This window comes from Harmonia axyridis, chromosome 4 (assembly GCF_914767665.1).
Source record: "Harmonia axyridis chromosome 4, icHarAxyr1.1, whole genome shotgun sequence".
Lineage (NCBI taxonomy): Eukaryota > Metazoa > Arthropoda > Insecta > Coleoptera > Coccinellidae > Harmonia > Harmonia axyridis.
In genome coordinates this window covers 8,330,301-8,357,770 of record NC_059504.1, presented here as the reverse complement: position 1 = coordinate 8,357,770, position 27,470 = coordinate 8,330,301, and the positions used below count along the sequence as shown (strand labels likewise).

The window sequence follows — 27,470 nt, the reverse complement described above, 5'->3', positions numbered from 1 at the left end:
AGGTAATTGACAACTGAGTCACCGAAGGCGGTGCAAGTTATTTCTTGGAAACTGAACCATTCCGAAACTAATCAAAGTTTTCAAACTAAATTGAAACTTGACTCATTTGATAAGTCATGTTGGTGTACGTATAAGTTGGTCCATGCGGTGATGCATGACATTAAATGTTGACTTTACCGTCATTTTCGATCTTGCATTTACTGCTATACGATGTTCCCTTTTGACATTTGGGGTCGCGACCTCTGAAAATTACTACATTAAAATTTGTCTTGAACAATGGATCCTCAAAAACGAAACACGTTTTTTCAAATTAGTTGTTGAAGTATGAATCGTTCCTATTTTTGTGATGGCTAAGTTGTCACTTGTCAAATGTCAAAAGATGACAGCTGCCCAGATAGCTATTCGAAAATTGAACCTCTTATTGGAAAACTCTTCATTTCGAAAATCAATACTGACAATTCAATCAAATGCCAACGTGATATTGTGACTAATTTATTCTCTGGTTGGGTAGTTGTGAATCCCTAAAAGGACTAATTGATACATTAATTTGTTTAGTGTTAGTAATCTATCAATTTACATGAACATGATGTGAATTGATGATATATTACCTAGCGAATATTCCCAAGCATACACCTTGAGATTTTAATTATAGTTTTGTATTCAATTGCTCATTAAGCTAATTTTTTTAAAATTTTTTCTTGGTGAATTTTTTCCAGATATTCGAATTGAACAAGTTCTAATAAACTTTTTAAACCAATGTGTTGTCCTAATTGAACAAAATGGTTATACTTACAAACTAAGATAATTTTATCGAATATTATGTGAGTATAGGAAGAACTCAAGTCAATAGTTTGTTTTAAAATCAGCTAAATGCACCAAATATATGAAAAAATTGCTCTTTCGTTCATCCTAATGTTTCTCTAATATGTGAAATCATCATCATGGTATTTAGAATAGTATCTGATAAAATAGGAATAGAAATTATTCAAATCCATGATGGTATATGAACTAGTTAGATTTGCGGGAAATGCAAATAAAACATTTATGTCAGAAAAAAGTGAATAATTTTATCCCACAGTCTTGCCTCCCAGCAAAACGAAATAATTAAATTTGGATTGTGGGTAGAGAAGTCAGAATCCGGTCGCTGGACTTTTTGTGTAATTTATTATTCAAGTGGTTTGAAAATCTTTAAAACTGTATACACAGTGGGGTTTCCTTTTTTTTTTCACTGGTGGTTTGTTCTTTGTGTTGATATGAAACATAATTTCTTTCGTTTTTCAGATACAATATATAAATAATGGACTATGTACAATGAACACTATAGAACTATTGTATCAAACATCTCCTCAATTGAATGAAATAATTCGAAAGTAATAAATAAAATCATCCATCACGACAAAAATTTACTCTTGATGACATCTGTTAACTGTAGTATTATTTTCCTGCAAGATAAATTGTTAATTGATTCCATGGGACATTTGGACTTGTAAAGCTATAAAAGGATATTAAAAGAATTATTTTCACGACAGCTGATAGTATAATAAAACGCATTTATAGACGCTTTCAATTGACATTTCAATAAACTTCAGTTGACGGCCCATAACCTTCTATCAGATATAATATATATATTCATCGTCAAAGTTTACATATACATAAACATACATATGAGGGACTAATGAATATTCAAAAAATGGAGAAAACCAAGTAAAATGGTTTTCTGTGAGATAAATTTATAGTTTCTGAAATATAATCAAATGTACCTAGTATCGATTTTTTCAATATTTTTTTCAGGGGCATAAATTCTGGTTTAGATATTCCAAACATGGGATTCTGAGTGAATATAAATTGCATTGATTTCGATTTATAGCCTTTAATCCCTTCGAAAACTAGATAGGGAGGCTGTTTATTGAAAATATTCTTGTTCAACTGACTTAATAGCCCGTTATCTGGGCAGCTGTCACTTTTAAAGCGGCCATCTTTCGACATTTGTCTAGTAAAAACTACGCTACTACAAAAAAAGGATGATACAAGCTTCAACAATGCATTGAAATGGTTGAAATTCTCTGCAAAAATGGTGAAAACTTTGTAGTTACAGTTCGCAAAACTCAACCACTTTTGGGTCGAAAATAGTGAAACTGGTGATAGAGTTTGATTGGTTGGGACAAGTTAATGATGTGAAGAATCGAAACCGTGTGTGTCGCTCAAAAAAAACTGAGAATATTGCTGCTGTAACGCGTAGTGCGTAGAGTCAAAGTTTCTGAAAGACTTTTTGGAGTGATCCAAACCAGGAAAATTCAGCCAGAGTATTTCTCTTTAGGTTTCTTCCTTCTCCTTAAACTCTTTCTTGTAGGTACATTTGTCTACGCCACAGAAAGGTTCCGGTCCGATGAAAGGTGTTTGTGCCCTTTTTTTGGCAAGTATGTTGGTCTCTTCATTCCCTCTAATTCCCGATTGGCCAGGAACCCAGCTTAAAGTTGATAGCAAATTGATTATTCAACGTCTACAGCTGGAAAATTGAATTTATTTCAAAGTTAATCTTCAAGCGAATACAATAAGTGCAATTCTTCGAATTCTAAAACACGCAATTAGTCTGAGTTGAATATTTATCCTTTTTGAGTGAAGTATGGAAAAAGGAAATATCAGGCATTACATACAATTCCTGTGCAGAGTAGTCTAATTGTACGAATCCTACGAAAATCTAAGTGTGCATGACTGTAATAGCGAAATAATGGTACATGAACATGTTTCTTTGAACTCTACCAACTATTATGTAAAACTTGAAGTGAGCCCTTTTATTGCATGTTTAGTTTCTGTATATTTTCGCAAATGGCACCAAATGCCATTTCGCAGAGGTGAATAGACACATCTATCAGTCCAGAGTTGGCAAAACTAACATAAATCATGGTGCTTGTCTTCTTCGGAAGCCGATATAAGTCTGTGTGCAAACAGGATGTAGGTATATCCTTATTTACTGAAGAACGCCGTTTAAATATTATCTCAGTCGACTGAGTCGACCTGTAGTTCATTCCGTAAATATTCGGTGAAAAAGATATGTCACTCAGGAACACATTTGACACTTGAAAATTGCTGGGTTGAAATCATAGAGCAATAAACGTAGATAGAGGGAGTACACGCAATTTTTTCATGTCCCCAACATGGTTATATTACAGTGTCGGATTGTGATATATTTGCAAATCCACAATTTTACTATATCGTTATGAATGTATATTATATTGAATGAAATATATGTATTTGAGTATTTCCAGACAAAATATGCAAATTTGAATATTTGAAATCCGATATTTTCCTAATTGTCGAATTTATAATAAGCAGAATATTTATTATTTTCTGTATCTACCTGCTGAAATCCAAGGTTTGGCAACTTTTGCTCTCCTAGTGTCATCGGTTGTTTCACGTCGTTAGGCGCGCTTGAAGTTTGTTTTCTGAATTTCTGATGAATTTAGGTATTTATTTCAATATATTTTGAGTTAATATAAAACGTTGATTCACTATAGGATATGAGAAGTGCGTTCTTTGTGGAGAAACTCGGAAATTGATTGAAATATCGTATCACTGATATGTTTTCATTTCCGCGCGGTTCATGTCTAATTTGATAGTTCATGTTGGGGACAAAATTTGCCTACTGAAAATGACATATGCTCCCTATATCTAAGTTTATTACTCTGAGGTTGAAATCATAGAAATATGTAGATGTAACTTTATGTCTATGGTTTGTTAGAATACTCTTCGTTATCTCTCTTATTTATAATGAAAAGCTTCAGAAAGTAGAGGTTGAATGATTCAAATATAAGTTTGTTCAAGAACTTCAGAGCTTCAAATGATAATACAAGACATGCACATCGCTTGTTGAAGAAGCCATTTGACCAGAAATGAACTTCATCATTAAACACAATTCTTCCGTAAAAATGCTCATCTTCCAACGATGATCATATGGCTTTAATTCTTGCACGAGATGTATTTTATAGGCACTTAAGCCTTACGTAAAATTTTCCACGTAGTAAAAGGACAAAGGCCAACATGTTGAGAATGGCGACGTATCGACATTTAGGAGTCTTCTTCAACACTACGCGTTACAGCAGCAATATTCGCTTCTGTATCTTCTTGTTGGTGTTTTTGAATCGGGAAGAGTAAAATTAGTGCGAAAACAATCAATAACTGCACGAATTGCTTACTCACTAGGCAGATTATGTTAATCTTAAAATAGACTATGAACATCGAGAACAGATTTATATTTTTAAAAGTAAATTTTCACAATTTGGAAGATTTGTTCTGGCGTTGAACGATCCATGATGAGTTGCCTAATCTTTCTGAACAGAAATGTCAATACAGTTTGACATTCCCAACTGTCAAACCATAGACAAAACCATCGAAACTTCTCATGCAGCTAAAAAAACACCCGTTATAAACTGAATATCAAATGATTCGATCTTTTGATATAAACGTTGGGAACTACTACTTGAATAAGCAAACTATGCTCGTAATGTACACTTACTCGTCAAATATTCTGGTAATTTAGGGGAGTTAGTTACAGTACTAAGCAAGTTTGCGTTTCCTTTTATTATTCAATTAGTTGCCCTTGAATATGTCTTGTAACCATATCTTGAGCGGTATATAACCCTAGATAATTTGGCCTGTGAAGTTCAACAATTTACTCGACTGACGTTAACGACTCATCTAGGTTGTCAATTTCATGTTCCTATTGTACCCATTGAGGACCATGGTATTTTGCAATTGATGCAATTATGTAGGAAATCTATATGTAGATACTTAGATTATTTGAAGTGGTTCAATTTCATATTAATGAACATGAGTCGAGTTTTGGAAGTTTTGAGTGATAAGTTTTCAGCAAATATATTCTTCATTCTTGTTTCTGCTCAGTACAGGGTGTCCCAATAATGAGATATCATTATTTCTCATATCGATAATATTGATTTTGCAGACACATATCAATCAGCAAAGTGATTATTTTCAATGCGAATGAAACATTCGACATTTTCAGACAATCAAAATTTTTTGTAATCTTCCTTATATCTCGAAAATTTGACTCTCTCTGTGGCGTGAGTGAAATTCTACCAAATAATGAAACAAAAGTCTAAAAGTTTGATTAAAGGATCCTTTTCAGGATTTCAAAAAATCTCATACAGATAAAAAGTCTTAAGAATTCACTATCTTTTCTGAACTAATGAAGCGAACAGAACTATATCGGCTGATCGTTGGAGATTCGAATTCTCTTTGAGCTTTCCCTAAGTATCATTCTAACGAAATCCGAGCCAAATCGAATAGTATCTCTTTTATGAAATCAGTGTATTACATGGATTTGTTTGGCTGCCCGCCAACTTCATAGTCCTTTATTCTCTCTCACACGATATCGATTTTGTCTTGAACTGGAACACCCAAATAAGATTTGAAATGTGCGGTGATGGGTTCTTACATGCTGATATCAGATGTATCAGAAGAAAAGAGGATTCTGGCTCGTTTCGAGAAGCGTGGGGTGTATTTAAATAAGGGTTGGAATTATAAAATGTCATGTTTCTATTTTTAGTTATATATCAAGTCAGTTTTCTATGTGAATGTTTGATCAACTTTGATTGATCGACCAAAATTTGTTTGAGATCTGTGGTGGATCTTGAAATGAATACAAAAATCATTTGATGATGACAATAATTCCTCCTATACCAAGCTAAGTAATCAGTTATCAAGTGGAAGGCTGCAATAATTTAAAATGCCCTTTTTTGAGTTATCTCGTTGGCAACGATATATGACATACGTTTGTCATTGAATGAAACTATTCAACGAATTAGCACTACACAGAAGCGGAAAAATTTGTAATATTTTCACTTTATGTGAAGAACAATAAAAATAAGAAAGCTACAAGGAGAGAATATATGGAGTTGCATTCAAATCATCCAATTCCAATTTATAGTGAAAAACGTATGTCATATCGTTGCCGCCGAGATAACTCAAAAAAAGGCATTTTGAGATATCGCAGCCTACCACTTGAAAACTGATTACTGAGCATGCCAGGTGGTTCTTAAAATTTGAAAATGTGTGGTACTCAGAATGAGAGAGGTAGACTAAACATATGTTATATATTCGAAATCAAGGAAAAAAGAGCTAGTGAAGTTGTACAATTTACCCTTCAATTATCGTCTATAGTCTAGTATTTAACATACAGGTATCAGATTCCAAAGTTGGAAAGGTCAATGCAGTATAATAACCGATTTTTGTACCAAATGTCATGCAAATAAATAAAGTTCTGAATGGCGGACAGACATTTTTCATTCCAACATTAAACTACAAGTGATTTCAGTGTCGAGTTCCACAGTTGAATCCAGTAATTTGATTATGTTTTCCGCTATTCCATCTACAACAAAGCAATTTCTAAAGTTCACAATTGTCACTTTGAATGGATTTTAATTTAGGATAAAACTCAGTGGCAAAGGTCGATGGAAGCTTTTCCGATCTCTGGATTTCTCGCTACTTCTGTTCTTCTCTGAAGCATCATTCAATTATTAGAGTCGTGAAGGCATTGTATTTTGTATTTTCAAAGGAGAACGAAATCAATAACAAATCTAGGAACATTTCTCTACAAAGAACGCAATAAGGATTGATTGAATGAAATTCTGCAAATGTATTTCCATTTACAAAATTGGGCAACCTGTTTTTTATACCCTGAATACCACTGGCCCATTTCAGAAATACCGTTGTAGGGAGTAATTCAAGTATAATATTTTGCCAGAAATGAATTCAGATAGGAATATAACATTGTTTCTCATTCTGAATATTGAAAAATTAGTGAAAATACACTGACAAAGAAACTGCAACACTCAGAAGGAGCTGTTTAAATTTTAATATTTTTTTGGTAAAACATTGATAGAATAGGAGTAAACGGAGGGTTTACAATTTTTCTTAATAAATTTGTTGAAAATGTGTATTCCACCGAGATTATCTGTACACTCCCCAACACTTCTCGGCATTGATGCAATAAGATGGTCTATGATGAGCCGCCAAAGTCCGTGGAAGATGCGCTAAATTTCCAAGCGTTATATCGATGATCTATGGGCGAAAGATCGGAGGATATAGGCGGCCATGGCAAAAGATTCACATTGGTCGCTTCGAAAAAGTTCAAACTAACTCTGGCAACATGGAGTCGGGAATTATCTTGCTGAAATATTGGATTCTATTTTTGAGACATATTCATTTATGAAGTGTAATTTTGATACTTCTTCTAATTGAAATGATAAAATAATTTCTGAGGAAACGTGAAATATTTGCGAGAGAACACACAAAACTTTTCAGATCTGAAAATACAATAATTCAAGTTTCAGATTATCTGAAAAAACTTCCATCATTTTTATATCAGTGTTGAATTATATCGTGATAATTCGATGGCTCCCTCTGAAGGTGATGAAGAATATTTCCAATTAACTGCTGAAAAGTTCAGCTAAATGAGGTTTTTATTAAAAGTAAACAGAAATTCTCGCCTGGAAATGAACGTATAATGGCCTTCGGAGGTGTATTCAATTGGAATAAAATCCTGAAATTTATACTAGTGAGCGTCTGATGTTTCTGAATTCATAATGAAAAGAACGTTTCAATAATTCCTCCTCAGTTTGTGGCGATAAGTAATAAAGCGTATACATAAAGACTATAAAACATAATCATTCATATTTCGAACATATTTTTTTTGTATTACATGAAAATTAGAAATGACGACGATATAAATTTGAAAATTAAAAACTGAACATGAAAACTTTTAATGTTCTCAACTAAATTAGGCACTGACATACATACATTGTTGCCGTAAAGTATGGAACAAATTCATTTTAGCTAAACATTTTAAGAAATAACCCTGAAACACGTCGATTCTCGATTTTAATTTACCGTATTTTAAAATAATTATCTAATATACAGGGTAAATTATTTTCGAGTAATGACGTCACCGTCATTTTGTTTAAATGGAACACCCTCATTTTGTCTCAATTTTCCGATTACTCTAGCTGAGTTGATTCCAAAAATGTATCACATGTTGATTCCAATTGGTACAGATTGGACAAAAATACAATAGTTTTGTGTGTGCTCATAAAGTAACGCGTAACATTCTTCATTAGTTAAATAAACAATATTATCAAAAACACTCATTGTCTAGCGGCAATTGGTTTGAATTTAACACCCTGTAGTTTGTTACATTTTTAGATTAATAAAATTGTATAAAAATAAGAAATAATTTCTTTCATATTCTGTCTGCTAGACACGAGTACCAAATATGTTTGGAAACAACTCATTTTTATTAATCTGAAAATGTAACAAACTACAGTGTGTTACATTCAAACCAATTGCCGCTAGTGAATAAGTATTTTTGATAATATTGTTAATTTAACTAATAAAGAATGTTACGCGTGACTTTATGAACACACACAAAACTATTGAATTTTTGTCCACCCTGTACCAATTGGATTCAACATGTGATACATTTTTGGAATCAGCTCAGCTAGAGTAATCGGAAAATTGAGACAGAATAGGGGTGTTCCATTTGAGAAAAATTACGGTGACGTCATTACTCGAAAGTTATTCACCCTGTGTATTAGATTATTATTTTAAAATACTGTAAATTAAAATAAAAAATCGACGTGTTTCAGGATTATTTCTTAAAATGGTCTGTTTAGCTGAAAATGAATATTTTCCATAGTTTACGGGCCCAGTGTATACATTCCTGGTGAGACTATACTCCCTAGATAATATAGTAGCTTAATGAATAAATGACGAATAGCATTTTATCCATGATGCATTTTTAAAAAATGTTTCGAGGGTATTAGCGGTTAAAATTTCCCGAAAAACGAACAAAGGAATTCATTCATTAATGGGCCAATAATGAACGTACGTTCTCCCACATATTTCGAAATGAATATAAATGAATTTATGATCGGCCAAATGACTAGAAAATTGAATTCGGGTTTAATTCGTTCTGTCATTAACGAAATGTGCAATTGATCATTGCATATAGCGAGAATCATTCGAACTGCATGTTTATCGCTTTCATCACGAAAATTATTCGAAGAGAGGCAATTGAATCCTTGATGAAATTATTGGCTTTATTGGCGAATTTGTCGTTATCCAGAAAGTCGAGTATTTCTACCAGTTTTGGATTCTCATACATTTCTCGATTCAAATGATCCATAACCTCGAAATTCTGCTCATGAAGGTGTAGTCAAATTGTGTAGGTTTTCCTATCAATATAATAGTGTAAATTTCATCCGTATTGTGGTAACTAGAACTAAACTGAAAGTATTGATTGCCTGCTATTCTCAATTTACTTTGACTGATATCATTTCAAGATCAAGTATAGTGGGATTATTGTTATTCACATGTATTATATTGATTGGAAGGTGAAAAATTCCTTTATTGCATTAATCCATGAAGCTTAATCGAAATATTAGGATCTAAAGCTCATCTTCAACTAATTGTTTTTGTAAATATTTCAGTTCTGAGAGGTCTCTTAGACGCTTAGGAGAGCCATTCGATAATACAGTTAGCATTGGCCTAATAATAAATTGTCATTCGGGAATCCAATACCGCTGCAACTTCTCCTGGACGTAAGCTACGGCCTTGAAACCTCACTATGTTTCAGATCGGAATCCGATATTCAAAAAACGTTTTTATTTGAGGGGTCTGTGACGGATAATTTAGGAGATATAACGATTTTTCGGGGGAAATTCAATTTTTTCCCAAATTTCGAGTTCAAATTTCCTCAAAACCGTGAGCTCTACGAAGATTCAGTGAGCGGTGCCAGAATTGACGATCTCTGATTAGCCGAATTTTTATCTCGCCTGAAAAATTTTTTGTCCAAAAATTTTCCAAAAATGTTCCATACCTAACCCTCAGAAAATTTTCAAAAAAATAAAAGTTCCTTCATGGGACTATTGTACCATTCCATTGAGTGATTCGACTATGAAGATCACGAAAATGCTTGCAGTTTGGCGTTTAGTACATTATTCCAGAAATTATAGGTAAAAATCTGAAATTTTCGAAGAAAAAATGGATGAAATTCCCGAAGCTGCAAGTTCTTCTGGACGTAAGCTACACCCTTGAAACCTCAGTATGTTTCAGATCGGAACTTGATGTTTGGAAAACGTTTCATTTGAGCGGTCTATGACGAATGATTCGGGAGATATAACGATTTTTGGGGGAAATTCAATTTTTTCCCAAATTTCGAGTTCAAATTTCCTCAAAACCGTGAGCTCTACGAAGATTCAGTGAGCGGTGCCATAATTGACGATCTCTGATTAGCCGAATTTCGATCTCACCTGAAAAATTTTTTGTCGAAAAATTTTCGTAATATTTTCCATACAACAACCCTTAGAAAATTTTCAAAAAAATAAAAGTTCCTTCATGAGACTATTGTACCATTTTATTGATTGATTCGACTATGAAAATCACGAAAATACTTGCAGTTTGGCGATTAGTACATATCTAATCTAGCAACGAGACGTGAACCATTGCCTTCAAATTTAGAAGAGGAATCGAAAATAAAAACCTCCCGCAAATGATGAAAATTTGGTTCGTAAGCTGACATGTTTAATCGAAAACAACTTAATGATACAGACACAAATCAACTATAATATTTCGACGGCGTAATGTTTACAAATACCTAAGCTTATTGTATTACATCTACGATTTATTTATTTTGACTACCACTTACCGCTACAGCCATTTATTGCAAAACGGCAGAAGCAGGGTTGTACACCCACAAATAGTCTTGTGGAATGGATTCACCATACCCAGGAAATACAGTCCTTCCCTGGACATCTCTGAGGTTTTATAATCGAGCTTACTCAGTAGATTAAGGGAGTGTTCAGTGGCATTCAACAATAGCAATGATATGCAAAAACTTTCAAGGACCAGGCAGTTCCTAATCTTGAATTAAATTTCTTCATTACCAACCATTCATTGATTAATACATAAAATAATGAATTTCTGTCATTCTGTAAGTTAATCAGCCGGTATTTCAGTAGAAACATCTTCTTTAAACCTATATTCTTATCATGGAATGTGATAGACGAGCACACCCCTAGATAGCCTGAAAGGCAGCAGAGGATTCTGGATTCCGGTGAATGAAAGCCGATGTAACTCATTCATTAGCTGTTAGAACAGACTTGCAGGGGTCTGTAGGTCCCGCTGAGCTGGCTTTTAATTCTGCACTTTGTTAATGGAAATGCTGATAAATAAATTACGAGAAGAGTGGATAACGATGTGGGATCCGACGCTTTCGTGTTTGAAAGTCATATTTCGGCAGCAAAGCGATGTGGGACTTTATGTCATGAATAATAACCAAAGTTTCGTTTCAATTCGAGACTCAAGTAATGTGATTTCGAGGGGGGTTCTTTAATAATTCTCACTGGTTTATGTATACCTTTCAATTAGAAGACGAGTATTAACCTGAATCGTTGTTTGAATTAGATGAAATGATTTTGTTTTTCAATATTGGCAATTGGTGTGTGAATTTTTTTTTTGGCAGAATACGAAATTCAAAGGGATTGTGTTTATTGTTATTTTTATATAATATTATTGCTTACTATTGTTCTCCATATGGTCAGAATATCTCGAGTAGTTTCGAAACATACCTACAATAAATATCACGTTGTGAGTTTGAACTCATATTACGAAAGAAATAATTCATAACTCCGAAACTATTAAGCCCAGACCTTTACTCAATTTAATCAATCAAAGGCTCAAAAGGATGTACTTAAGTCGATGAGATTTTTTGTTCATTTTTTCATTGCTTCTTCACTATTATTATTTTTATTGTTTCACTATATTTAAGTTTTCCTTTTGTTCATATTTTTTCTCTATATCTTTTTTGCTTATTTGTTTTTTCAATTGAGTTAATTTCTTAACATTTGATTGTTCATTTTAGGACATTTTAACTCTTCAAGTTTCCAAAGAGTGGATACTGTGTAAGGTGGTCATCACCTGTTTGTATTCCTTTTTATGTAAACAAATAAATGAATAAATGGTTTTTCATTGTAATAATCCAATTTCCAAAGTGAATGTTTTCTACAAAATTTTATACCAGTTTTTTAGGACATTTTTGGTCCTGTGGACTGTGAATTTTTTAAGTTATGAGAATTGAATGATTTTCCTTGACGATTTTTTTATTAGACTCAAAAATGTAGCTTTCACAAAACTAGTAGTTTATAAAATACTTTATTGCATATCTCATGTTAATCTATGAAAAATTTGTAGTCGAAAATCATTCCTGGAAAACTATATCGCATTCAGATAGTCTCCGATTTCAATAAACGACAGTAAAAAAAAACACAAAGTCGATAAGTTAAATTAAATTGAGAGAGTAGTTGATGTGTATCTTCGAGTATTTTATGATCAAAAGGACAGGCATGATGAGTATAAATTCGAGGAATTCCTTTTCATTCATTTTCCAAATATGATGTAGTTCGAATTACAGTATTCACAAATATTTGGATTGATGATGCTGAAATGAACAGAATATAGCTAGAGATAGGTGTATATCGTGAATATAATTGATATTGCTCACATACCTTGACAGCACTGGAATTTAAATTTTGATATGAATTTTCCTAATGAAACTCTTCACGTTTTCAATTATTATTTGTACAGATTGTAGAAGCATAAATTAATTTTTTTGAAATTTAATTAAACCCATATTATGAATCCAAAGAGTTTTTTGTTTTTCATAATTGAAGTTTTTAAAGATCAAATCAGGTAGATGACGTCCCACTATAATATTGATAAAACCGATTTTTGGTGTTTATTATAATTTGCCGGTATATCAGGCGTAGTATCAATATCAAATATATAAATTTTTGAAAATAACATCGATTATTTTAGTAGGCTCCAATTCAAGGACCGATTTCATTGTATTATTTCTGGACAACTAACGGGTGTTTTTTTTCGAGGTTTATAACTTTAAGTTGGCATTACTGTTCAAGATGGCGACCGATTTAACAGCTGTCAAGTGATTTATCCTCAGTTTGGTTTGGCAATTCATCATGAATAGACTCACGCCTGAACAACGCTTGCAAATAGTGCAATTTTATTTCGAAAATAATGGTTCTGTGCGGAATACGTATCGCGCACTACGTCCATTTTATTTTGTTTAGCGATGAAGTGCACTTTTGGTTGAATGGCTACGTCAACAAACAAAACTGTCGCATTTGGAATGAAGCTAATCCTCAAGTGTATGTCGAAACACCGTTACATCCAGAAAAACTGACTGTTTGGTGCGCTTTATGGGCTGGTGGAATCATTGGCCCGTACTTATTCAAAAACGATGATGGCCCGAACATTACAGTCAATGGTGATCGGTATAGAGCCATGATTACTAACTTTTCATTCCTGAATTGAACAACCATGATGTCCAGGAGCTGTGGTTCCAACAAGACGGCGCAACATATCACACAGCTCGTGCCACAATCGATTTATTGAAAGACAAGTTTGGTGACCTCCTAATTTCACGTTATGGACCTGTAAATTGGCCTCCAAGATCTTGTGATTTAACACCGCTAGACTACTTTCTGTGGGGCTATGTAAAGTCATTGGTCTATGCGGATAAGCCACAAACCCTTGACCATTTGGAAGACAATATTCGCCGTGTTATTGCCGATATACGGCCACAAATGTTGGAAAAAGTCATCGAAAATTGGACGTCCAGATTGGACTACATCCGAGCCAGCCGTGGCGGTCATATGCCAGAAATCATATTTAAAATATAATGCCACAAGATTATCTTGCGGATAAATAAAATTCATGTCAATCGAATAATCCATCGTTGTTTTATAGCAATTTAAAGTTCTCTAGCTCTAAAAAAAAACACCCTTTAGATAGCGCTCAAAATTGTCAAAAACGTGAAAACAATTATGGTTGGCCTACTATCTGGTAATACCACAAGTAATTGACGTTCATATAAATGAGGAATTACTTAAGCATCGACCCAAAAAAGGCCTGTCTGTTATCCACTAGAAATCAAGGAAAAATTATTAAAGAAAATGAACAGCTGACCTCAATAAAATATCGAAGAATGATATTTCGCAAAGGAATATTTCCGGTGAATTTCTATCAACAATTCTACTGGATTGTTGGAATCCTGGATACGAGTTCTTCAAATGTTGAAATGATAATTTCTGGAAAATTTGCATTGTCTTGTTTGGATTCCATAAAATCACATGTATCTCGAAGAAACTCTCAGAGTTGAAAAAAAAACCAAGGAATATCCCCGAAGTAAGTCAGTAGAATACCCAATAAAATCATTATATATTTTTTTATTATCCCACAAAATCCGTGGCGTCTTTTCCTTGGTCCACACCAATGGAGATATGGTAATGGGATATACGACTCACCAGCTTGGGCTGTAAAAACATCCCCAGGCTGAAAATGCAGGTGCTTCTTTTCCCAGATGAATTTTATGGTCTAGAAAATCCATCTCGGATATCAGAATCCTGAAATTTACCTGTCTGAAGTGACTGCTCAGTTGAAGTTTCCGTGAAGTGAACTTAATAAAAAGAAAAAATTACATTTCAATTTGTGGATCACTAATTACTCTTTTGGTTATCGTTATTACTGCTCTCAAATTGAAAGAAAATACTCTGCACCGTCTCAGGTAGTTGTATCTGAGGCAAACTAATTAATCAAAGATAATTTTCAGTTGAGAGGAAACCATCATCTCAAAATGTTTCCGTTGCTTTTCGAAGTAGGAGGATAGTGAAGTAATGGATCTTTTGAATGCACTAGGAAACAGCAATTTTTATTTGATGATAGCAATTTATAACAAAGAAATTTGGATAGTTGAAATTGATACATAGGCGCACAACTTTGCTCATGCCGTTTTTTGTTTTATTTTGAAAAACTGGTTATACATATATGATCCATCGCTGGCCACTTCTTTCTCCCATCTTTCAGGCAGCGTACGAATCCCGCGTTGAATAAACTGGTCATCTATTGAAGTGATCCACAAATGGATTCAATTTTTCACTTTTTCATAAGACCGGAAGTGCTGGTCAGCTAGGCTGTGTGCCATTGATCTGAACAAGTGATAGTCCGAAGGAGCAACGTCTGAAGAAAACGGATTGTGGGTAGGACTTTCCATTTCAACGTTTCCAAATATATCTTGACCACTTTCGCAACATGGGGTCGAGCATTGTCATGCTGTAAAATCACTTTATTATGTCTATCGTTGTGTTGCGGCCGTTTGTCTTTCAATGCTCGGCTCAAACGCTTTAATGCGTTCGATAATGATCGTCTGTGATTGTTTCAGTCGGTTTCAACAATTCATAATACACCACGCCGAGCTGATCCCACCAAATACTGAGCATGACCTTGGAACCGTGAATATTTGGTTTGGCCGTCGACGTGCAAGCATGGCCGGGATATCCCCATTATTTTCTGCGCTTGGGATTACCGTAATGTACAATTTTTTGCCTACAGTCACAATGCGATGCAGAAATCCCTTCCGTGTATGCCTTGCAAACAGCTGTTCACGAGCAAACAAACGCCGTTCAAAATCTCTCGGCTTCAAATTGTGCGGCACTCAATTTCCTTGTTTCTGAATAATTCCCATGACTTTCAGGCGTTTAGAAATGGCTTGTTGTGTTACTCCCAATGATCCTGCCAATTTGTGTTGCGTTTGACACGAGTCTTGATCAAGTAATGCCTTCAATTCTGCATCTTAGAAAACCTTCTCTCTTCCACCGCCAGCTGGTCTTCGACGTCAATATCACCGTTCTTGAAGCGTTGAAACCACTCTCGGCACGTTCTTTCACTAATAGCGGCCTCACCATAGGTATTCGAGAGCATTCGATGAGCTCCAGCCACAGATTTCTCCATATTGAAGCAGAAAATTGAAAACTTCCGCAAATTGCGAGAATTTGGCTCGTAAGCTGACATGTTGAATCGAGAATAACTTTATGATGCAGACACAAATCGACTAATATTTCGATGGCGTTATTTTTACAAATACCTAAACTTATTGGATGACATCTATGACCTATTTATTCCAATATTCAACTATTTTTTACCGCTACAGTCATCTGTTGCAAAACGGCGGAATATGAGTTGTACATCTAATATTTTAGATTTTTTTTAGACGAAATGACATCTACATAAGTCGAATCCGTAGTTTTGAAATTTTCAAGGAAACAGAACGTTGAATCGAAGTTCTAGTTCGGAATTCCCTTTCTCTTTCTCAAGATAAATAAATTAAAAATTACGTACTTGATCACCCATTAATAATAATTATTTTTAATTTTTGTCTGCTCGCTCTCATATATTATTATCTTTTTTCACCATATCGCAAACATATGCTGAACTTTACGAATTAAAAAATACCTATAAACTCTCATTAATTAAGATGTTATCCGAATAGCAGAACGTTCTTTAGGCTAAAACGTTGTTTGTTATGTCGTTAGATCTAATGATATATTTGTTGACCAAATAGTGCTGGGGATAAGGAACTAATCAATTTACGACAAATTGTGGTTATTCCAACTAATTGATAGGTAACGAACTGGTTCAAGGTCACCTTAGTAGCTCGAGTGCAATGAAATGTAACCTGTAAATCGCATGGGGTCCCAAGCGTCATTTCTTACGTTGGGAAGTTGATACTATTCACGTCATGAAAACTATACGATTAATCTATTTTTAGATTATTTATCACGGGAACCAATGAAAACGTTACTTCGATTATGTATTGGTGAAGAGAAATGTGAACAGTGTTTGATAGAGAAAATGTAGATAATTTCAATGACTAAAAATGTCAAAATCAAAATCATCATTGCCGACCATAGTTTCTATTTGTGAAGAATTTTTCCATAGTTTTAAAAATGAATTAATGGTTTCTAGAATAAAACACAAAATTATTCCTAACGCCTTTGAAAAGTAGTGAAAAAAATGCCTAATTGTCATAATCGAGAATTGTAGATTATCGATTATTTGATCTGAAACGATGGAAGTATAAGTATAGATTTTGGAAAAGTAGGTACTTACAGTCACAGGCAATGAATATGTTACTTATTGGGTACAAGAAAAAAAACTCAAAGTATTTACATCACTAAGTACAGCCAGGCCACTCTGAGGTTCCTGGAATCATATAGCCAGGGGTCTTTATTGACATGGGAGTGCCGTCATACACCATAAAGCAACTGGCCAGAGGCAATAAAGTAATTCTATTATGGGTATCGGGGCATTGTGGTATTGAGGGAAAGAAAAAGCCGATGAACTTGCTAAAAGGGCATCAAGGTTAACACCTGTTGGTCCTGAGCCCTTTTATGGGCTTGGAAAAGACCAATATTAGGCAGTGGTCCAACAATGGGAGTGGGACAATAAAAAAATCATCTGGAGGAATACTCCGGGTCTTGCTCAAGCAAAGAATTTGTGTGGCTTTCACCGACCTATACCAGAAAACTTCTGGAGCTACCACTCACAAAATAATTTTGAATGACCATAAAGTGATGCTGACATTGTGAAGATATCATCTGAACGTGTACATAATATCATTCACGAATATGCGTAGATGAGAAAGCTGTGTGCAAAATGGGTGCTGTGCGAGCTCACAATCGATCAAAAGCAACAACGTGTTGATGATTCTGAGCCGTGTTTGAAGCTGTTTAAGTGCAATAAATCTGACTTTTTGCGTCGATATCTGACAATGGATGAAACATCGCTCCATCATTTCACTCCGAAGTTCAATCGACAATCGGCTAAGTGGGCTGCACATGATGATCCGAATCCAAAGCGAGAAAAAACACAAGGGTCAGCTGGCAAGGTTATGGCATCAGTATTCTGGGATGCGCAAATAATATTCATTGATTACCTCCAAAAGGGCGAGACCATCAACAGCGATTATCGGATCGTTTAAAGGATGAAATCGTTAAAAAACGGCCTCATTTGAAGAAAAAAAAGATGCTGTTTCATCAAATTAATGCGCCGTGTCACAAATCAATGAAAACAATGGCAAAATTGCATGAATTGCGCTTCGAATTGCTTCTGCATCCACCATATTCGCCAGATCTGGCCCTAGCGACTTTTGTCTGTTCTCAGACCTCGAAAGAATGATCGCTGGAAAGAAATTTAGCGCCAATGAAGAAGTAATCGCCGAAACTAAGGCTTATTTTGAAGCGAAAGACAAATCATACCACAAAAATGGTATCGAAAAGTTGGAAGATCGCTATAATCGCTGTATCGCCCTCGAAGGCAACTATGTTGAATAATAAAATCGAATTTTGCCAAAGAATGTGTTTTACTCTGTCGATGGCCAATTGCCGTTGGTCAATAAATAGCGTTTGTTGTTGTTGTTGTTGTGTTTTACTATGGTAGACTGGGGACTTTTCAATTGGCCTGTAATGTAACTCGCAGCCGCGGCGGAAATAATAATAGTAATAAATTTATTCCGACTACTTGAATTATTATTTGAAGTTCTCAAACTCTCAAAAAACACACATTACAAGTAATTATTATTCTGTATGTCTAATAATTCATATGTAAAAACCAAAATCTGGACCTTACCTAAATTTCAACTGGATATTTTATTTACTTCTTTATACTTGACCTCTAATACAGTACAAGTACTGGAGACAAGGCCTATTTAACAATATACAAAAAGTAATCGTAAAATACCATAAAATATTCAAAACAACAACAACGTTAAACTAAACCATATAAATCTTTCGGGTACAACTTAAGCTCAATATTAAAGTTTTTTTTAGTTCTTATATACTTTATTTCTGGTGGTATTGGGTTAAATGCTTCTATTTGGAGTCCCGGGCTTTCCTTGTAAACCTGAGTTCACTTCTGAGGGTACATCTATCTCGGGTGTTATGACTATGCACATCCTGTACTAATGTAAATCTATAATTTGACTTAATATAATTGTTCGTCATGCCATGTATCAGTTTAACTTGTTCTAATAATTCTTTAGGTTATGAATTTCCAAAAGTTTAGTGTCCTTATATAATATTGATGTAGGTGTTAACATGCTATAGTTGAATAATATTATTATAGTTCTATTTTGGAATATCCTCTAAATAACAAGAAGCGTCTGTTCTATTTCTGTACTCTGTAAATTTCCGTACCTTCAACCCTTATCTCGTTCAACAACAGACAACAATATCGACCGAAATTAAAGGCATCCAACGTTTCCATTCACTTTCTCCGAGCAAATTTATCCTTACTCGGAAATAGAGACGACGATGAAAGATGTTTCCGCAATTTCCTACTACGCCCCCGTCTGTGACGAAAGCGCCTATTTTTATAAGTGAATTGATCCAGAAGATTGGGATAGCATCCGTAATTTCGCACGGAACCCACTCAGCCTTGTGCAATGGCAGAAATTATTCGTATCTTCTGGAAAATTGAGAAAAAAGAAATAAGTATTCGCTAAAGGCGCTAAATGTAAAGACGTACTAATTCTAGAGAATTGCCTGCATTATGTCGTTATCAGTTCTCTTTTTTCCATCGTATTGGATCTCTTCATTAAATCAGAATTCCCCGTCTATTCAATTAAGAAATTCGATATTCAAAGGGCTTTAGAAACTTTCTTCGGCATCAGCGATATCTTTCGTTAGTTTATATCTCTTTCTGCAGTAGCTTCTCATAGATGCTTTTATTTCAAATTTTATTTTAGAATACTATTTTTTTCCCTAATTCTAGAGCATCACTGAGAACAAGTTTAAAGCTATTGCCCCTTTTGTTCAGTGATAGTTAATAAATTAAAGAAAACTACATATAATTGTGTGAAGTGGCAGTGGGTAGGACACGTGGCTAGACAGGACAAATCGAGATAAAGTAACACACTGGCAACCAAGAACGACGAAACGCAGTGTAGGTAGACCACAGAGAAAACGGCTTGATGATAAAAAGCAGTATGCGGGAAATACATGGTTTCAGATAGCGCAGGACAGGACAGCATGGAGGAACATGAAAGAGGCCTACATCCAGGAGTGGATGAGGGAAGGCTGAAGAAGAAGAAGAACATAATATAATTAAAATGTATAAAAATACTGATTTTGTTGAAGATAATTCATAAATGAATAATTCTGGCAACCTGAACTCAACGTTAGTATTTCCTTTTTCCTCAGCAAGTGACGCTATTTAATAAACTTGGCACATTTATGTCTGCATCATTAAAGGTATTTTTTAATTCGTAAAGTTCAGCATATGTTTGCGATATGGTGAAAAGAGATGATAATAATATATGAGAGCGAGCAGACAAAATTAAAACTGATCATTATTAATGGGTGATCAAGTACGTAATTTTTTATTTGTTAATCTTGAGAAAGAGAAAGGGAATTCCGAATTAAACTAGAACTTCGATTCAACGTTCTGTTTCCTTGAAAATTACAAAACTACGGATTCGACTTATGTAGATGTCCTTTCGTCTGAAAAAATCTAAAATATTAGATGTACATCTTATATTCCGCATATTTTGCAACAGATGACTGTAGCGGTAAAAAAAAGTCGAATGTCGAAATAAATAGGTCATAGATGTCATACAATAAGCTTAGGTATTTGTAAAAATAACGCCATCGAAATATTCGTCGATTTGTGTCTGCATCATGAAGTTATTCTCGATTAAACATGTCAGCTAACGAGCCAAATTCTCGTCATTTGCGGGAGGTTTCAATTTGATGCTTTAATAATAAGAAATCTGTGGCTGAGGCTCATCGAATGCTTTAAAATGCCTATGGTGAGGCCGCTATCAGTGAAAGAACATGTCGAAAGTGGCTTCAACGCTTTAATTTGGTGAATCCTACTCAACCCATCGTATTCTCCAGACGTTGCTTTCTCGGACTATCACTTGTTTCAATCAATGGCACATAGCATGAATGATCAGCACTGTACGCTAGAAGAATTTTCGTGAAATTTTCACCTAACCTTTGGAGAATTGAAACGAATTAAAATTTCCTTCATGGGACTATTGTACCATTTTATTGATTGATTCGACTATGAAGATCACGAAAATGCTTGAAGTTTGGCGATTAGTACATTATTTCAGAAATTATGGGTAAAAATCTGAAATTTTCGAAAAAAAAATGGATGAAATTCCTGAGGCTGCAACTTCTTCTGGACGTAAGCTATGCCCTTGAAACCTAACTATGTTTCAGATCAGAACCCGATGTTCAAAAAACGTTTTCATATAACTGAAACAATCACAGGCTGTCGTTATCGAACGCAATTAATGTGTTTGAGCCGAGCATTGAAAGATAAACGGCCGCAATACAACGAGAAACATTATAAAGTGATTTTACAGGATGACAATGCTCGACCCCATGTTGCAAAAGTGGTCAAGACATACTTGGAAACGTTGAAATGGAAAGTCCTATCCCACCCGCCGTATTCTCCAGACGTTGCTCCCTCGGACTATCACTTGTTTCGATCAATATCCTGGCTGACCAGCACTTAACTAAAAAATTGGATCGATTCGTAGATCGCTTCAAAAGATGACCGGTTTTTTCAACACGGAATTTGTACGCTGCCCGAAAGATGGGAGAAAGTAGTGGCCAGCGATGAACAATACTTTTTATCATAAATGCGTAACCAATTTTTTACAATAAAGCCTCGAATTTCGGAAAAAACAGCGGAAGCAAAGTTGTAGGCCTATGTTATTCCCTAGTTTTCCATAAAAATTTAGATTTTCATACATTACCTGCAACATACATACATATAATATTTATTCTTGAATCACTACCATTTCCGCAATAATAAAAAAACACATAGTAACCACTCTAAAATGTATATGGAGTAAAAATCAAAAGCGACATAGGTGTTTCCCCTGGTGAATTTGAAACCCAATTTGCGGCTTTTTTCTGTTTATTGACAAGTGCTACGAATTTGTCGAACACATGTACCCGTATTTCCAATGGTGAATATTTTATAAACCCTGATGTTGCTTTATGCCTTAGGCACTTCTATTTCCAGATTTTTCCGAAACTTCATTCCACAGGATATGCTCCAAGTGTATCAAATATGAAAATGGTCGATATAGAGTCGCATACCTTTGGGAATGTGGAGATATGAAGTCTATCCACACAGTTCTTCATTTTCTGAGGGAGACTCACTTTATTTATCATTCATTGCTAAGGATCCATCTTTTTTTATCCGTCCAATCTGAATAATCAACTTCTTTTGGAGTGTTCGTTTTCTGCAGAGAGCGCTACAGTGTTGAATCCAGGGTGAATCCCGGAGGAGTGTTAAACGTCACTTTACAAAACACCAGCAATTCATATCGGCAGTCCAAATCGTACAATCCAACTGCTTTCATAAAGAAGTATTCGAACTAAAAATGTGATTTCAAAAGAAATTGTTAGCATCTTTTAATTGCAAGAAATATGTAACGAGTTGAAGAAAAACATTGGCATGTACATTTGTTGCCAATTCTTGTTGGGTTCGACACGAGTCTTGGTCAAGTAATGCCTCCAATTCGGCATCTTCGAAAACCTTCTCTCTTCCACCTTCATGCTGGTCGGTCTTCGACATTCTTGAAGCGTTGAAATCACTTTCGGCTCGTTCTTTGACTAATAGCAGCCTCAACAGGTATTTGAGAGCATTCGATGAGCCTCAGCCACAGATTTCATCATATTGAAGTAGAAAATTAAACCTCCCGCAAATGACGAGAATTTGGCTCGTAAGCTGACATCTTTAATCGAATATTTCCCTCCTGTCAAAAATTCTTTGTATATGGAGAACAATTATTGAAAATTACAGCGATAATTGCATTGTAGGAAGCGAAACAGCACTGCGATAATTGTTCTGTTCATAGATGCATAGTTTCTATGCATCTTACACAGTTCGAATCTATGGCAATTCCATTCTGAATCAGTATGACAAGTAATGTAACAGTTTATTCGGGAAATATTCCCCCGAATTACACTTGTGCATCAAAATGACCGGATAATTTCGCATTCCAGCGTTTTTTCTTTGAAAAACAGCATTCGGTCATTTTCATTTTTGGAGAAAGAGCACTCCACCTTAGGTGTCGGGCTCTTTCTCCAAAAATGAAAATGAACTCATGCAGTTTTTATGACAACACGCTGTCATGCAAAATTATCGGTAATTTTGATGCACTTGTGCAATTACTTACGAGAATAACTTTATGATGCAGACACAAATCGACAAATACTTCGATGGCGTTATGTTTACAAATACCTAAGCTCATCTATACGATCTATTTATTTCGACTACCACTTACCATCTATTGCAAATCGGCGGAAGCAAAGTTGTACACCTAATTCGGCATAATACAAGAAATTGTGAAAATGAATTGGATAAATGAATAGAGGACTACTTTGTTCTCTCATTCACAATTAGGATCCATCGAAAATAATAATCGAAATGTATCATAAATTACTATGGTAAAAAGTTTTAATGATGAGAAAACCATTTAGAAACAAGTATATGTTATGATGGATGATAATTATTGAATTCCTTCCTCAAGTGTTACCTAATATCATCAAATAGTCATTCATTCAGCACGTGGTGAGAAAATGGAAAATACACAGCTCACTGGGCATATAAAAACCGAAATAAAAGATCGAGTGTATCGAATATATTTTCGAGGGGGCAGTTAGAGTATTATCCAGATTTTATCAGCGTGCCTTTCATTGTTTCCTGGTCTGTATTGAGGAGAGAGAGCATTTGTTGCTTTCTGAATGCCCCAAACTAGGAACATAGCCGGCATTCCGAACAAACGATGCAGAATGTTTGGTGACAGTATTGAAACGAGAACATTTGGCTGCTCTTTTATTGCTTTTAAAATCAAAGGCATTCTCTTCCAGCAGAATATCGAGAACAATGAGCTCGGAACGTATTTCCTATACGAATTTAGTGGGCGTTGGAAAAGAGTATACCAGCCGAGTTTTGATTGAAAAAGTTTGAAATTTTTTAATTAATTAAGGTTCGTAATTCAAAATATTTCATACTTAAAGCAGAGTTGGGTATGTTTATTATATGGATGGATGACCACACTGAGATATTTATATGTAAAGGGTGTTTTTTTGTAGAGCTATAGAACTTTAAATTGCAATAAAACAACGATGGATTATTCGATTGACATTAATTTTATTTATCCGCAAGATAATCTTGTGGCATTACATTTTAAATATGATTTCTGACATATGACCGCCACGGCTGGATCGGATGTAGTCCAATTTGGACGTCCAATTTTCGATGACTTTTTCCAACATTTGTGGCCGTATATCGGCAATAACACGGCGAATGTTATCTTCCAAATGGTCAAGGGTTTGTGGCTTATCCCCATAGACCAATGACTTAACATATACCCACAGAAAGTAGTCTAGCGGTGTTAAATCACAACATCTTGGAGGCCAATTCACAGGTCCAAAACGTGAAATTAGGCGGTCACCAAACGTGTCTTTCAATAAATCGATTGTGGCACGAGCTGTGTGACATGTTGCGCCGTCTTGTTGGAACCACAGCTCCTGGACATCATGGTTGTTCAATTCAGGAATGAAAAAGTTAGTAATCATGGCTCTATACCGATCACCATTGACTGTAACGTTCTGGCCACGTTATTGAAGAAGTACGGACGAATGATTTCACCAGCCCATAAAGCGCACCAAACAGTCAGTTTTTCTGGATGTAACGGTGTTTCGACATACACTTGAGGATAAGCTTCACTCCAAATGCGGCAGTTTTGTTTGTTGACGTAGCCATTCAACCAGAAGTGCGCGATACGTATTCCGCACAGAACCATTATTTTCGAAATGAAATTGCATTATTTGCAAGCGTTGTTCAGGCGTGAGTCTATTCATGATGAATTGCAAAACCAAACTGAGAATAAATAACTTGACAGCTGTTAAATCGGTCGCCATCTTGAACAGTAATGCCAACTTAAAGTTATATACCTCTAAAAAAAACACCCGTTATTTGTGGTTTCGTATTTGGATTAGTTAGGAAAGGAGAAGTAGAAAAAGCGTCACCAATTTTCATTTAGCTTCTAAACACTCGAGCTCATGAGGGAGTTTTGACAAAAAGTTGATATCTACTTCTATCGTTAAACAGGTACATAAAATTCCCTTTACAATAGAGAAAATTATTTACTAAACACCTGTTGATTGATTTTCCGCATTTGTATTCATGACCCAACCAGCAAATGCACGTCATGACCTTGCTACCTATTATTACATGGGGGATATTCTATTATTTGTATGTGCTTCGAATCTATTTTATCTAGGCGATACGGGACTAAATGTTTCATTTCATGCATAATGTTTTATATTCATTGAAGGGTGAACATGGAAAAGCTCCTGGCCCTTACTCGATAGGAAGTCTGAATGATGTTGAAAGGTAATTAACATTCCGTTACGCTCTGTACGTTGAGTTAGAATTCCCTAACGAAATATAGAAGCCGGCTAACTATGTTAATAAAAGTTTAGTAAAATTGCCATCGGTTAATCAGTTCTAAAAGTTTGACTCAATTATCGTATTTGGAGTTTGAATTATACTTAATGAAAAGGCATGGAAGAGGTAACTGGGAATCACTGAGTGTTTTCTGTACTATAAATTCCAGAGTTTCGAGCTTAAAGGACTTTATACTTTTTGCAGTTTCCTAAGATGACGTTGCAGAAACGAATTTTGCCTTTCTGTTCAAAATTTTCCCCTTCTACAGCATCATTTATTCAAATATTTGTGATACTAGACAAAAACCATTGCTTTGATCTGAAGAATCCGAGATCAAAATCAATACTGTCCGGCTGTCGTGTTCATGATAACTCTTCGAATTGACTGACTTCAAATTGTCAGCATAGGTGTAGAGTCCAAATATCGCAGTTGAGTTTGTTAATGGGTGAAATCCGTTTGAAAGTTCAGAAGTTGAACACATACGAAATTATGTTTTTTCAATAAAGGAAACAAATCCTCATTCCATCGATCTATAATCAGCTGCAAAATAGCATGGGAATCCAGAAAACCAAGATATAGCGAAATATTCGGTCATTTCTCAGAAACGCCCTGTAACTCAAGAACGAATCAAGAAATCTATGGTCTATTTTCTAACATGTTATCATTTCGAAAAAAGAGATCGGGAGTCCTTGAAGATTTTTTCTTCAAGTTTTTTAGTTCTCGAGATGCTTTCAATGACCATATTCAAATTTGCAGTAATAACTAGTAAAATTATCATCCTTGATGAATGTCTTGCTCACTTTTCAAAAACAGTTCTTCGAATTGAACATTTCGCACACCTATATCAACGTGAAAATTATTGAAATAATGCAGAATTTTATTAATCACAACACGTAGGTAACAATCTACATTCGTTGGATTTCATAATTCTCCAGAAACGTCTATTAAACTGTTGTGTTCAGATCAAGATCTCAACTCAATTCAGCTCGAGTTCCCAGTGAACAAGAACAATCATTCCAATCTAATTTATCTCGTTTCAGAAAATGGCTACCACCCCCATGCTTAGATCGTTCAGTACTGACTCTGCCCGAAAACGAGACTGGAAACAAAGACTTAGTCTCAGAGATTGCCACAGGAGAGAAGGGGTAAGGAAATTTGAATTCATCACTACGAAATAAGATCTTAGTTTCTATTGTTTAAGTTCTAGAGGCCTACATTGACATGTAAGTTATTGAAGTTCGGATTAATGTAGAGTTAACGAGACAAACTTATATACTGATATGAAAAGTGACTTTATCCTCAGTTCAGGAGTTATCTGGCGCCTGTTTTGGAGTCTCTGTTTCGTTTTATCTAATAAAGAAATTTTGGATTTTCATCACAATTACTGTCGTCCACTATTTTGTTAACCTCAATTTTTGTATAATTTAATTCGAACGGTCTTGAAACCATTAGAAGGAAAATAAGGAAGTATTATTTCGAATGTCAGGAGCTTTTGAAAGCTCATTACTTCATTTGCCAATTGAGAGACCACAACTGTTCTTTCCTCGTTTTTTAGAATTTTTTTTTGGGTTTTGTGTTATTTCGATTACTCTACTAGCTCAAAATTATTCAAGTTGTTTGAAACGCAAAATTTCAAATTGGTGGAATCTGTTATCACGGAAGTAATTTTTTTTTTATATTCTGCTTGAATTTCCTAGGATCCTGATGATAAAATCAATACGATATTTTACGAGAAGCTTGCCATGCTTATTCTTCATATACATGCAGAATCTCAAACTGATCGGATTTGTATACAGGGAAATATTAGTTATTTAGTTTTTAACAAACTTCCTGCATTTTCTATGGTTCTGATGATGTAACCGTCATGAAATTTAACACAGAGCTAGAAAATGATATTTCAACCACAACCGTTTTTGTGGTCACAGTCATATTTGAGGATTTTTTTTATGATATTCTGCTGGTATTTTCTGTTTATCATTATGCGATAAACATAAATTTTGCATGAGACTTCAGATAGTCATTCTATATCCAAATGCACAATCTATTTTGTAAATGATGTAAAA

At 34.8% G+C, this 27,470-nt stretch overlaps 1 protein-coding gene across 2 annotated transcripts in view; it reads left to right on the top strand.

The window, feature by feature from the left end:
• LOC123678084 (adenylate cyclase type 5) overlaps window positions 1-27,470 on the top strand; it is a 147,602-nt gene that overhangs the window by 36,639 nt on the left and 83,493 nt on the right. For both annotated transcript variants that reach the window (XM_045614884.1, XM_045614883.1), the window contains exon 3: window positions 26,448-26,552. In XM_045614884.1, the coding sequence (XP_045470840.1) occupies window positions 26,451-26,552 (102 nt within the window). In that variant the 5' untranslated portion in view covers window positions 26,448-26,450. The remainder of the gene's footprint in view (window positions 1-26,447; window positions 26,553-27,470) is intronic.